General features: G+C 39.2%; 1 protein-coding gene across 1 annotated transcript; it reads left to right on the top strand.

Moving 5' to 3' along the window:
* Positions 1-7,605: 7,605 nt before the first annotated feature.
* LOC104958660 (zinc-binding protein A33-like) lies at positions 7,606-10,541 on the top strand. The gene is made up of 2 exons (XM_010786421.1): positions 7,606-7,689; positions 7,797-10,541. The coding sequence occupies exon 2, from the start codon at positions 7,799-7,801 to the stop codon at positions 9,425-9,427; it is 1,629 nt and encodes a 542-aa protein (XP_010784723.1). The 5' UTR covers positions 7,606-7,689; positions 7,797-7,798; the 3' UTR covers positions 9,428-10,541.
* Positions 10,542-14,895: the final 4,354 nt, after the last annotated feature.

Genomic DNA, 14,895 nt, shown 5'->3' with positions numbered 1-14,895 from the left:
GCTCTAACCCCCGCCTGAGGCTCTGCCCCCCGCCTGACCCGTTAAGCCTTTGTGCCAGTGCTCCATAGGCCGGTTCAGAAAATCTATCCATGGAACGAGAGGGTCTAACAGGACATCTGGGAGAAGGTAAGTTGACCTCTAGAGCTTCTGCGCTGCACGGCTGGCTGAACATATTGGATCCCACTGCTAAACCATTTGAGAAAAGGGCTGAAGGCAATAGGAGGAGGGAGACGAGGGAGCTCTGTGGTTTAGGTGTGAACCGGCCCTTTCTCACATTAATCATGCTCAGGTGGAACGCTGAATGAACCTGAACAGCTGCACCTCCCTTCTCTTTACTGCAGCTTAAAGATGATGGAACACCAGAAACCACTGGGGCTTTCTCGAAGAACATTGTAGGATAATATAGATTACTAGAGAAACAGCATAGGGGAGTACACAAGGGAATGTGTTTCAGACTAACGCACCAATACTTTGAACTGTTTAAATTGTCTGCTAGAACTCGCTGTCTTTTTGCCTCCTCCTAAAAATCTATTAAAGATCACATTTACCGAACCTTATAGGAGTGTGACGACTGATGAGTATTTAAAAATCTCTCTGCCTCTCTGTGCGTCTCCTCTGCTAAGGATCAATAACTATTTTATACTGTTTATAATTGAAATGCACGGAGCCTGAGGTGATTTAGAAGGCTTTAATTTCCTTGTTCGTTATGAATACAAATACAAGCCCAAGGACATCAGATCTCCTTTCATCTATAAACACACAAACTCATGCACTCATTACAGCCACTTTAAAAGAGATATACCAGTTATATATATTTATTCCACCCATCCATTTATAAAGCACATTACTGGTGCAACTATTGATTCATTTAATCGTTAATTAAGGTGGCTCATATTATCTCAATTCATTATTAGTTTAATCAATACATTATTTGGAAATTGTTTTAAAACAGCTTGTTACAATCGACCAGAATCCACCTCAATGTGTTCCAATGTCCTTGAAATATTCGAAGAAAACACAGATTGATATCATTTTCATGAAAAAACTGAATTATTAAATTGGCTTGATTCCAGCCAATTGATTTCAATATTGTAGTCGTAAGGCAATATACATACTGGGGGGCACACGTGAGCCCACAGATTCTTGTTGCTCCTGTTATTCTACGCAGAGACGGTAGACATAAACAACAAACTAGACTTTTGAAACTACAGGAAGATAAGGAGGACTTTTACAAAAAACGAATAGAGATTGTTGTCCAGAAGGAGAGCATGGACTTAATCTTCAAGTCAAGGTAAGACCACAATTGTAATGAAAATGGGATCTTACTAAGAAAGAACAATCCAATATTTAGATTTTGGGTATCCTTTTGTTGAACGGTCTGTTTAAAATGAATCGAAGCATCAGACTAAAAAAGCTTTTGAAAATAACCGAATATTTTGATTAAGGTCAAAATATAATATTTGTAAATCTGACTCTGAAAAAGTCAGTGCCTCACCAGCCATGAAGCTCACCGCACGTCACTGATACTGTATGATGTGAAATTCACCTTTACTTGAGCCTATAGGCGTCTGAGAAATGCGCAGGCTCCTATTTAATAAAAGGCAAAAAGGCCCCAACTACTTCCCATCTCTACCCTTACTTTAGCACGGCTCGAGTACACTTTGCCCTCAGAGAAAGGCAAACTTACAGGGGGAAAGAGAAGAAAGTCGCATCAGCATGACGTTATGAGGAGGAAAGAGAAGTGCAGGACCTTGTTAAAAGCCCCTCGGTGACAGCGAAGGAAGGGCTGCAGCTCCGAGTCATTAAATGTGGCCGAAGTCGGGGTGAGAGAAAGAGACGGTTTGAGAGACTGCAGAATGAAGAGATGAGCAACGGTTCGCAATAGGAGATCAGTAGCTCACTTTGGTAAAAAATAAGAAGTTTGAGAATGTGACAGAACTGCTATTTATTTTAACCACAGTTTTTACTGAAAAATCAAACCTCGTCTCTGAACAGTGACACCGTTATCAATGACATACAAATAAGTGATGCTGGGCATGCATCATTTCCTGTGAATTCCTCAAGTCTTTAAAAAGGCAAATAGTATCTTAAAACTGGTTTTGGTTTGATGGACATCTTGCAGTTTTCCTTTCCTTTAACCTTTAGGTGATTTCAACAAGGCAATTGTGCATTACGAAATACAAAAATGTGATATAACTTACTTAAAATGATTGACACTAATCTCAGTTGTATGGGTTTCTAAGGCTCTGCAACCAGCCATCGCACAAGTCTTTGACCTCTGTAACACCAAAAACACTTTACCTCATGTAATCTTCAATGATTCAACCAATGTGTTATTTCCAGTCACAGAGTCTGGCAAATAGCCCAAAAAAATAATTCAACAGTAGCAGGCTATCAGAGAACTCGTATGGAGTTTGGAGGCCATCTCAGATAGTGGTATAAATCCAACTGTCGCCTCATGCTTAAGATACAAGCTTAGATAAATCAGCTCAACAGCCTTTACATTTGTAAATAAGCTTTCTCATCCTTTAAATCTCCAGGCACCACTTAAGGTTCAACAATATGTCCGGTTTGATTTCTATGCGGCAGAGTAGCACTGATACATTTCAAAAGGGTTTTCTCACACTTCCAACGTATAAAAGATGGTCCTACCAAAGACATTCCTCTACTCACAGGCTTTTTGAGAATCAATCGGGTGTGAGAATATGTATTTATTTTGTCTATTTCGTTTTTAATATGTCACTTAATGTTGTTGATTTTCTTCTGTTTTGAAGAGTCTGATGGCTTGGTCTCTTTTGTTTGCTTATTGCCAACAAAAAACAAAAAAATCTCAACGGACTGTCACAAATATCCATCTCCTCAAATGACTTTACAAAGTCTTGCAACGTTCCTCCTTATTGTCGAAATACTTAATACAAAGAGTAACGACCGAAGTAGAGAAACGTTGTAATGTTACGGTTTGAGACTTTAATGGCATGAATTGTGTCAAACAAGATGTACTTAGAATTGACTTGCAACTCAGGTTCAGTGTTTCAATTTTGCAAGGCAATTTTCGATGAAAAAGGTAGTATCTCCGCTCCCTCTTTCCGATGCTAAAAGCATTGCTTTTAACAAGAGCATCGGAGGGGGGGGGGGTGCTCTTAATCCACAAACACCCTGACAGAGATAGAGTCGTCCTTTCAAGTTTTTGACTGTTTCAAAGTCATCCCATCAAGGGGGTAAATCTAAAGCTTAGTGTCTGGGGAACAAAAACACTGGAGGCAGAGGACTCTCATCTGGCTTCACTTCTCCTATGGCAGCCATGCTCCGCAGGCTGATGGATTACGGGAGAAACTCATCTCATGACTAATTATTTATTTTCCCTCCAGAACTGTTGTGTCTTGAGGGTTGGAAAAAGCACAATCCTCTGCTCTGACCAGGTAGTAAACAAACTAGAATGATGGAGGTGAGTGAGTCTTCCTCACAACACTGTAAGCATGGCTGCCATACAGACACAGACACGCTCTGGCAGGTTATATTTGTACCCTCCAGTGTTTGTGTGTATTTCTTAAATCACTTTTTTTAAGAGTGAGTGACCAATGAACCGAGTCCTTCCTGTAGTGGCCTTGGTTTAAATCTGGGATGTTTGTTGCCCATGCTGCACATCGTTCACTCTCTCTCCCCCTTTCCTGTCTGTATTAACCTATATTATCATTAATAGTGGGGCTCTTTTGGCCACAAAAGGACACATGTGAAGTTATTTGCTTTTGGACTCTAAAACACCTTTGTCGCCAATTAGGGCTGTCACTCAAAACATTAGGAACCAAGACATAATGTGTTAAAATGCACGGTATTGTAATCTATGCTGTTTGAAATGCTTCCACACAAGACAAAATATTGCTAATAGAAATGTACATTACAAAAATTCAAGGTTGAACCTTCTTAATGCTTACACGAAAAAGGGAAATGTTGCCGGTTCAGAAGCACACACTCTTTGTAATTATCGTAATATAACTTTCATTAAATCTTTCAGACAAAAACATCAAACGTCCTCTAGCTCTAGCTTCTCAAATATAAGAATTTTGACTAACTAATAATCAGTTGTGAACCTTGGGTTTTGGACTAGATTATAGTAAAACAAAACATGTCACTGTAAATTACAGTAAATGAGTTCTTGATTGCTTAAAGATTATACTTTTGCTGCCCATACACATACTGTATGATTAATCCAACTAATCCCAGGCAGGTCATTACAGAGTAGGGGCCCTGACTACTACTGAGCTAAAAGAAGGTCCTACCAAAGACATTCCTGAAGATCTCAGGTGTGTGTGGGAAGGGAAACGGGGCTGATGAAGTCTGATAAAGACTAAATGTAGTTTCCTTCTTTTTACTCGTTCAAAAGGGTCAGCCAAACTGAGATTACACCTTCCAAATTACAGTCATTTTAGTACAACATGTGTTTCCTTGCTGAGCGTGGGTTGGAATGTCTTTAAGTCACACTAGTAATAACACACTGCCAGGAGGTAGATACCAACCAGATTTTACTGGCTGTTGAAACCTTACACATTATTAAAAGAACTTCAGCAGGTTTGCACAGGAAGAGGATTGTTCTTGGATTATATTGCAGTGTAGTTCCTTTCCAACGTAATGCTTCACAGGCAGTATGGAAGGAATGACTAGCTATTACAATGAACATATGGCATGTGAGCCTTGTATTAAAACATAATTGAAGCCTATACTTCAGGATCCAATAAAATCCAATTGCAAATGTTTAATGAGGAAGGCACTCGGCATGTGTTTATGGAGCCGAAGGGTATACATAATGATTTATGGTGAGTAACTGAACAGAAATATTGTTTTTTTACAAGAAAACTCCACAGGGCACCTTAAAATGGAGGAGATAAGATTGTTGATAGTTGTTTAAAAGAATTACAGGAATAATAATATAATTGTATTTTGCTGATGATGGTGACGTTTTCTAATGATACCGTTTACCCTTTTGTCCACCACAGTGTGTCTCTTGGGCAGTGTTGGACAAGTTACCTTAAAAAAGTAACTAATAGTTATAGTTACTGCTCTCCAAAAAGTAACTAGTTACTTTATTCGTTACTAAATTATAAAAGTAACTAGTAACAAGTTACTTTACTTTAAAAAATAATAACAATACAAATACAAGTTGTTGTGTTGTTCTGTGGCACAGTAAGAGAAAATACAACGCTCCATCATTGTAGCAATTATCATTATGAAATGTAGTGGAACAATAAAACACAAAAGATATGTTGAGACATTTTGACAGGCATCTTTATTGTAGCCTCAACAATCAAGTTCTAAGTAGTGCACTTGTAGTGCAATATGAAATAAAAACAACTACACTCTTTTGGCAATGTACACATTAACAACAACTACACTCTTTTGGCAGTAACAATTAAATAAATAATAAACTGTCGGACTGACACTGAAGACAAACAAACTATTTTCAGCCTCACAAAAACAAACTAACAGTGAAATGATTTACCTCACATCTGGCCATTTAGCACAAACAAAATCAATAATGGTGGATAAACTTAAGAAGAGGATCTTTCAATCTCCAAGTTGTAAATGCGCTGCTGCTGTCGCTGATACTTGCATCTGCCATTGTGTGTGTGTGTGTGTGTGTGTGTGTGTGTGTGTGTGTGTGTGTGTGTGTGTGTGTGTGTGTGTGTGTGTGTGTGTGTGTGTGTGTGTGTGCTTGTTTATACGCGCAAGTGTTTGTGTGTCTGTGTATTTTACCCATAAGGCAAGACCCGCCCAACTCTGTCTCTGATTGGCTTACCCTGAAATGTTACCCCGCGTTAACCAATCATCACTTCACTCCTCTCTGGTCACTTTCACTTTTCCATGGTACTGTGAGAGGACATCGCTGTATTCGCCTGTAAGTTACATTCGCAGGGAGATTCGGTTCAGTTGGATCACATAATGTAACGCAGTAACGCACCCATTTAAATCACAGTAACTATAACGGCGTTACTGAATGGGAATAGGTAACTAGTAACGTTATTAGTTACCGCAAAAGGTAGTTGCGTTACAGTATCGCGTTAGTTTGTAACGCGTTAGTCCCAACACTGCTCTTGGGCAATAGGATGGCCGGGCTTTGATGTAGAATCAGCCTCAATTTAAAACTGAGCAGACCGCTAGCAGGAGGCATTACATTCTAATAGAGGAAGGTCTGTGTCCTCTAGCACTTTGAGCCCCTAATCTCTTATTCATGTATTCAAGGTGAGAGAGGAGCAGCTACAAGTAGGAGCAGAACGGGTCAGAGAACAGAGATGGATAGGGGGAGAAAGCTCTGGTTGAAAGAAGGAAGAAATTGAGAAGAAGAAAAAATAAGGAGGCGAAAAGCCCTGACTCTCATCCTGTCATGAACCGAACAGCAGATCCTGTACAGTACATGAGAAGAAAGGTTCAGGTACTGGAGCTCCACACAGACCAGGATCAAAGGGAATCCCCATCTGATCTGAATGTCTTATGAATGTTTTATGGACAAGATATTGAGGTTATTGGATAAGATGTGGCTCAAGAGAGTTATGATCAGAGGCAGCCTGACATTTTCAGATGAGAATGTCACTCTTGGGAGCTTTTTTTTGTGAGCAGATAAACTGTATGGATAATTTGAAATACTGAACAAATATACATTCCTTACAGCCGTATGATTGCATTTTCAAAAGCCTGTTTCCTTTACATTATGTCCTGATATTGTCAGTCACTGAATTCATTAACAGCTGGTGCAGGCTGTTCACATTTACACAGTAAAGACTCCAGCAAATACAAGACTGTTGAATAACTGATGCATTCGCCCACATACACATATTTAAACAGACACATCCAGTGTAACTGACAAACCAAACTGCATGCAGGCTAATTCATTTGTGTCACTGAAAGGTTAAGCACAATGCATCATTCACATCTTTTCATTTTATTTGATCAACCATCAGCACATGTTCACATGCTCACACCTACATAGTATAAACCGAATGCAGCAAAGGAAACGCATTCAATCATCCATGAATGCTGCTAATGCACAGAGACCTATATACGCATCCTACATAGATTATTTCAGCCGTGACAAAGCCCTTCAAATGTGCAAGGAAACTATTGTGTTCAAAGCCGTGTCTTGTGAGAGGAGAAAGCTCAAGACGAGAGTATTTACAGTTTATTATGCAGATGCCACCACTAAGCACTCTCATGTAATGCAAATGCACACACATGCCTGCCAACAAACCCATTGAAAATGTAGCATGTTGTGCTGTCTCAGAGATTTCATCTCGTTTGTGCATGATACTGTACATGAAAGGGATTTTTGAAGCACTAACATTGTGAATACATCAACAATAAAGTAACCGAGTGCAAAGAATAATATAAATGATGCACACCTGACAGAAATCACTGCTCATACTGTATAGCGGTGTACAAGCCTTTGAAGTTGAGATCAGGGGCAAATGATACATCTCTAACTAAGCTCTACTGGATCAGGAAGACAAAAAAAACTCTAAACCTGGGTCAATGAGGAATTACAGCATGTAATGGGTTAACTTGTTGGATCAGGAAATAGGAGGGGACTGCTTCTCTGACGTCACTGCTGAAAGAGAAACTAACAGGAACAGAGACGTTTGTTTTTGTGTTTTAACTGTCCTTAACCGATCTGAAAGATTTGGGAAACCCTTCAAACACCAGGTAAAGTTGTAATTTATTAAGGTAACACTTATCTTTGGTGTAAAACATTCAAATGTGGATTGACTTATCCAACTTTTTCCCCATTTATTTCACCATATACCTTCTAGACATGGCTTCTGCTGCAAGTTCTGAGGATAATTTCTGTTGCTCAATCTGTCTGGACCTGTTCAAAAAACCTGTGACGATTCCCTGTGGGCACAACTTCTGTCTTAACTGCATCAACGACTACTGGGACACTAACAATATCATATTCCAATGTCCACTGTGTATGGAGAAATTCTTAACCAGGCCGACGCTTCGAGTTAACACTTTCATTGCTGGGATGGCTGCAAAGTTCAAGGAATCCTTTGAAGAAAAGTCTTGTGAAACTCCTGAAAAAGCAGAAAATGGAAACGTAATCTGTGGCCTGTGCACAGGGGCGAAGCTCACAGCAATCAAGACCTGCTTAGTTTGTTTCATGTCTTACTGTGAAACACATCTGGAGCCTCATCAGAGAATTGCGGCAATGAAAAAACACAAGCTGATCGACCCGGTTGAGAACCCAGAGAGCAGGATGTGCAAGACGCATGACGAGCCTTTGGAGTTCTTTTGCAGGGTTGATCAAATGTTTGTTTGCGAGTCCTGTAAAAACAGCGACCACAGAAAGCACAAGACAGTGAGTCTGAAAGAGGAGGCACAAATGAGGGAGATCACGCTGAGTATAGAAAAGGAATTCACGGATCAGATGATCCAGGAACTTCAGCAGAAAATGTGTGAGATCGAACACTCAGTGGACGCTAGCGCAACAAATGCAGCGAAGGCCCTGTCATACAGCATGCATTCGATGACTGCTGTGGTGGACTACATTAAGAGAAGTCAAGCAGAGCTCTCGCAGGTCATTGAGACAAAGCAGAAACACATTGAAACAGAGAGAAAAGGCTTCATTAAAGAGCTGGAGGCAGAAATTATGCAATTAAAGCAAAAAAAGTTGAAGCTTGATCAGGTTTCACTTTCCAACGACTCGATGATGTTCCTTGAGAATGTCCTGTCTCTTACAATCACTCAGCCCCCGGTTAATAACTGGTCAGGTGTGACTTTTAGCAATGACGAGTTTTCGCTGCAGGGAGCCACGGCCATGCTGGAGGAAACCGTGAAGAGAGAAATAAGGATGCTGTGCGATCCAGACTTGAGAGAAATGCAACGTCATGCTGTGGATGTGACTCTGGATCCTGACACAGCAAACCCTTTTCTACATGTTTCACCGGATGGGAAACAAGTCAAGTATGGAGACAGAAAGAGGAACCTCCCAAACAAACCAGAGAGGTTTGAACACGTCCTCAATGTCCTTGCAAAGGAGGGTTTTTCCTCAGGAAAATTCTACTATGAGGTCCAGGTTAAAGACAAAAGAAACTGGGATTTAGGAGTGGCGAGCCAGTCCATCAACAGGAAGGGAGATATACGATTGAGCCCCAAAAATGGATACTGGACTATTTGGCTGAGGAAAGGAAATGAGTTAACAGCCAATGCCGGCCCTTCTGTTAGCCTCAAGGCGAGGGAGACGCCTCAAAAGATCGGGGTGTTTGTTGATTACGAGGTGAGTCAAGTTCTCTTCTATGACGTGGACACCAGGGCTTGCATCTTCTCCTACACCGGATGTAACTTCACAGAGAAGCTCTTTCCGTTCTTCAGCCCCTGTAGTAATGACGACTACAAAAATCCAGCGCCCTTGATCATCACTCCTGTCAAACACAGCAGATGAGCTTTGTTTCTGGATTTTGTGAAAGAAAATAGACAGGGCGAGGGATTCGGGGAGAGATCATAGAGCACTGAAATGTTTCTGTCCTGAAAACTCCGGCGGTTTATTTTCTTTCTCTCATCCATCAGTGTCAGTGCCACACATACTGCTGCAGATCTCCAACAGTCAAAATGCAGTGAATCTCAATCGCCTGTACATTATTTCATTGTTATTTTTATTGATTTTAATTACAAACTATGTCTGCCAAAGTATTAAGAATGGGTAACGTAGTGTTTACAAATAGTGTATAGCATGTGTTCCGCTTGTAGTACTGTACCACATATTAAGAGTGATGGATTAGATGAATACATAAAGCTGTTGGAAATAACTATTACTGTGTTCACAAAATATTATTTACACACACCTCATGAGATTAAATCGGGCTGTGACTGACATAATACAGCCACCAATGGAGAATAAATCAGCACAGAAAATGTTCAAATAAATTGAAGGACTCTTATTAACTTGGTATTTTAATTTTCTTACATCAATTAATGTTATAAGGAGTTATTAAACTTTATTGAATGGCACACAATGGTATTTCCTCTAGTTGAAATCAGCCAGACCTTTTATTCACTTTCTGCTAAGGTGTGAAATAATCAACTGGTTACTGAGAAAAGTCAATCATTTCTTAATTTTGTTTATTGTTGGCAACACAAAATTCACTTTTCTTTATTTCATTTATGTATTTTTTGTTTGTTTTTTATGGGAGCAAAGGGACTTCAATCTATGGTGAAAAAACCAATGACACTTTATGTACCAGTGATGTAGAATTGTGATGTGTTGTTAGTTATTGATAAGAAAATAATAGAAAAATAAATCAACAATTGTACTCAAATGTGAAGATATGACGCTGTACACTCTTATATAAAACTGTTAATTAAATCGATATCATTATTACATAGGGTCAGAACATTTGTGATTTTTTTTCCTGCTGTTTTATTTTGATTAGATGTATAAATAATAAACAGATTATTTGAACATGTAAATGCAGTCCTTATCTGTAATGCTGTACCGCATGTGTTGAATATATTAATAATTGTTCATTGTTACTGTTTGATGTTTGGAGGGTAAACAATGTGCGGCATAACGGTAAAAATAAATAAAGGTAATTTACGAAGTTGCAATAGAGCACACACTTGATGAACACTCACAACAATCTAAGAACATCCTGCCAACAGATAAAGACACAGAACACCAAATTACTTTAATTTGCAATTAAAGTGCATCTGTCACTTTGAGGAGTAAAAACACAAATTATAGACTCTTCAGACAGCCTGAGATTCCCAAAAAATACACTTAGCAATTTCTCCAACTCCACTCAAAACAATCCATAACGTTTCCCTCCTAGAACGGTTAGGAAAATAATATTAATTATACCTTTCACAAAGAAGGCTATGTGTTTTTAATGATCTGACATAAAAATAATTGCATGCCATGTCTCAAGCGAAAACAAGTTATCTGCAAAAGGAGAAAATAAATAGGCAAGCGTTGCATAAATAAACATCCTAATGGTCATCGCTAGTTAAAACATGTAGCGATACTAACATATACAAATCTTAAAAAAGGTGCATCCAAAAGCTCACTTCAGTAAAGGTAGGTAGTACAAACAAGTACAAACAGTAAAGGTATAAACAGCTAACAGTCATTTCAGGGTGAAGCTAGTGGAGGTAGAACCAGCTCTAAACTTTATAAACTCATTCTGCAAACTACCTGGTAACAATATATGTGGGGAAAAAACTAAAAAGAAGCATAAACATTTAATTGAATTGATCCAATTATGGAGCAAAAATCTATTTATCATATATCTTAACATTCAAATATTATTTTGGAATAACACACAAATGCTATATTTCTTACACCTCCAAAAAACCTCCAGTGTTTTCTCTAAAAGTAAAAAAGATATGCACAGTTTTAAGTTAGCCTTTTCAAAATCCATGTTTACAGTGGCTCATTCAAAGGCTAATGTGATTGAGATATCACTGCCTTTTTATTTATTATTTTCGTACATGTTATTATTCTGCTTTTGCCACACATGACTGCAAATAGCTGTTTTTGGCATTATACTTTCTGGTTGAATTAACAGTAACAGCCTCAATTGTGGTTTGAATATATCTCTATTGTATTTCAAAGGTGCTCCAGTACGACTCTGTCATGGAAACAGGCTCATAAAAAGAGGCTTGTTACAAAGACACTTTCACCAGCCAAAGGTTTCTGTCAAGCAACATTTGAAAATAAAAAAAATCACAGTTCTGAACTACACTGCTTCTAGTGTTGTTGATTTGCAGGCTAACAAGAGCACGTTACTTATAACAGCTATTGATTCATTCAACACGTAAACTCATATTTCTCCAGAACACCACCATCTTTAGAACTCCTCATTCTTCTCACTGGCTTTTGATTAATCAAAACGGAGCTGCAAAGAGGGGACCATTCTGGACTGCTGTGAAATGCTGATACTAATAAAAAGAACTGGAAAAGATCCAGGTTCGTAAGAGGGCCCTGAGGCTGTCTTTGTTATGCGTTGTTTCAAAAGAGACACTGGTGAGGAGAAGTGCATTAGTTATTAATGAAAGGCGCAGGATCTTACTTCCTTAGTATTGAACCATAAAGAGTTTGCCACTGAAAAATTCCAATATGTTTGAGTCGTCAACCCAACGACCAAGGGTGACATTATTTTCAACCTTGAGGTTGCAGACAGGATTATACAAAATGGATATGAATTATATATTTTAAATGCATTGCTTTATATTTACACTAGGAGCGTGGCTCTAGGATTGCAATATTGGACAGTCAATGGATACTTGTTGGTATAGCTATACTTGAAAGTGAGATGTTTGAACAACTATTGGATGGATGGGCATGACATTTGGTGTAGCCATTAATTGTACCTTTAGGATGAATTTCAATAACTTAACTTTGTTTAGCACCATCATCGGGTCAACATTTCCAATAGTGTAATACTTAGTAATATAACTAAATACAAAAGTAATGAACATGTTGTTATTCTCCTTACAAAATTACAAAATATTAGATCAGATAAGATAGTAAATATGGGCAAAAATGGACAACATCAAACCCTTATCAGAACAGTTAGCTGATACATGATGAATAGTGGAACATTAAGGGACATTAGAGGGAGACTGTGGCTGTGAGGGAGTGCGGTCGTCTTTCAACCAGAAGATTGTGGGTTCGATCCCAGCCCATGCAGTCAACATGTCGATGTATCCTTGGGCAAGATACTTAACCCTGAGTTGCTCCCGATGGCATGGCCAACGGTGTGTGAATGTGTGTGAATGTTAGGTCCTAGAGTAAGGTACACTGCTCTGTATGAATGGGTGTGAATGGGTGAATGACATGTAGTATGTAAAGCGCTTTGAGGGGTCTTAAAGACTGGATAAAGCGCTATATAAGTACTGTCCATTTACCTGGGAACGTTGATTAACTACATCTCTGTATTCATTTTTCCTGACCGGCTCATTCGGGAGTTTGTTTCACTGGGTTATATTATAAATACAATCTGCGAGTATGTTGGTCAGGGTAATTACACTGGCTTAATGAATGACAGCTTGAGAAGAATACAAGTACATCATGTGGTCTGTGTGTGTGTGGATGTGTCCATTTTTGAAGGGACCACATGCCTTTGTCCTACAGTATTTGTATCTAATGAAGTGCCAGATGTAATGAGATAAATCTATCCATTAGGGTCCCTTAACGAGACTAAATCCACATGGCTGCTAATGAGTCGGTGCTCCATCAGTCGTCCTCCGAGGGCTGGAGGACCTGACTAAAGCTGTAGACGACCTGGAGCCAGAGACAATCACACCCTCCAAGCCCGTAAATCCACAGCTCCAGCTGTTGCAGGTCTCCATCATTTAACTTCAAGTCCTTCAGGGAGTGACTTCAAGTTAGCAAGCAGCTACAACAGACAGACAGTGGAGTCATAGCCGGCACAGCGAAACACTAATCATCTGTAATCATTGATCTGCCATTAGTGGGCCATGCTCATTAGCCTGATGGAACAATGCTCTGTAGATTTCAGTTGTTACCGTGCTATTATTAGCTTTTAAACATGTGTTGTATACACAGGCTCTACATGATGTTCAACAACATGTTGCAAGCATTGGGCTGAACTCAGTCATAACTCTAAATACTGAAGTTAGTCAAAAGATACAAATCCTATAATCGAATGTTTTGCTTTAAAGCTTGGTTTCATCCGTGGAAGTATTACAGAGCAAACAAGTGCATGTACATTCATCACTGTCACACCAATAAGGGGTGCTGTGTGAAGGCCTTTCAAGTTTAAAAAGAGGCAAAGAAAAAGAAAAAAAGAGAAAAACTGAATCAAGCAGTAAAAAACTTCCGAAACCATTTAACCTTTTAGATGATTTGAATTTTAAAGGCTGATCGAGTTACGAAGTAGCAAAAAGACAGCACTAGCAAGAGCTAGCACAGCGACACAGTGTAAAGAAATCCTGTGTGTTGAGATAAGATAATCCCTGCTAGCTCTCCTACAAGGATCGGCAGTCACCAGTGCTAAACCAGTTTCAAAAGCGACCTGTCAGTGGTTGTCATCTAGTGTGCAACAACGGTGTCATGCTTTGCTAGAGTGGAAGAACTGCAGCTGCGTGTGAATGCAGTCATATGCCACTAAATCAACATAGCTTTCACCAATTTCACAGCACTTCAATTACATTTTGATACGTTCTGTTATTATTATGGTGTTTTTTATGAATGTTATCATTGTGCAATCAACTATAATATGAACATTTGTTAAAAACCATCAAAAATAAATGCTCAAGTCATTTTGGTTAGAACCAAAGAAGTGGACCAATGACATGCTTTGCACATAACATTTCCTTCTCCCGATTTGTCTATGAACATGTGCTCCTATTGAAGCCCTATAACATCCATCCACCATCTGGAAACAACTATCCTAAACTTGGAGTAGAGAAAGGAAATTGGACAATCACAGGGTCGCATCTAAGAAACGGACGAACATTGACTCCCCATATTCACACCTACATGTATGGGAGAATTAGAGTTGACAACTAACTTAACCGGTGTGTGAGAAGAAGCCAGATGAGACCATGCAAACTTCCGGCAGGTTAACCAAAGGACTGTCTTTCTTTAAGACACTGCACAACCACCCAGACTCATTCATTGTAAGCAGAATAGCATTTACTCAACATAACTTCTAAATCTAGGTAGATATTACACAAATCGTGAATCCAGGTCACCCAGTAGCTTTGCTAGAAAACCTGATGAATCTAAAAGGCTTTCAGAGCGAGCACATNTTGGGACACGATGTCCAACTGCAGTCATTTCACGTTCCATTCTCTCTAAGCGTAGCTGGAGAGGTTTATTCTACTAACCATGTCGATTTTTTTCAAATCTGGGAACTGAATGTTTTTGGGCGCGCAATAAATCAA

Source organism: Notothenia coriiceps, unplaced genomic scaffold (genome assembly GCF_000735185.1).
Source record: "Notothenia coriiceps isolate Sejong01 unplaced genomic scaffold, NC01 NC01_scaffold00029160, whole genome shotgun sequence".
Taxonomy (NCBI): domain Eukaryota; kingdom Metazoa; phylum Chordata; class Actinopteri; order Perciformes; family Nototheniidae; genus Notothenia; species Notothenia coriiceps.
This window is presented reverse-complemented; position numbering and strand designations above follow the sequence as displayed.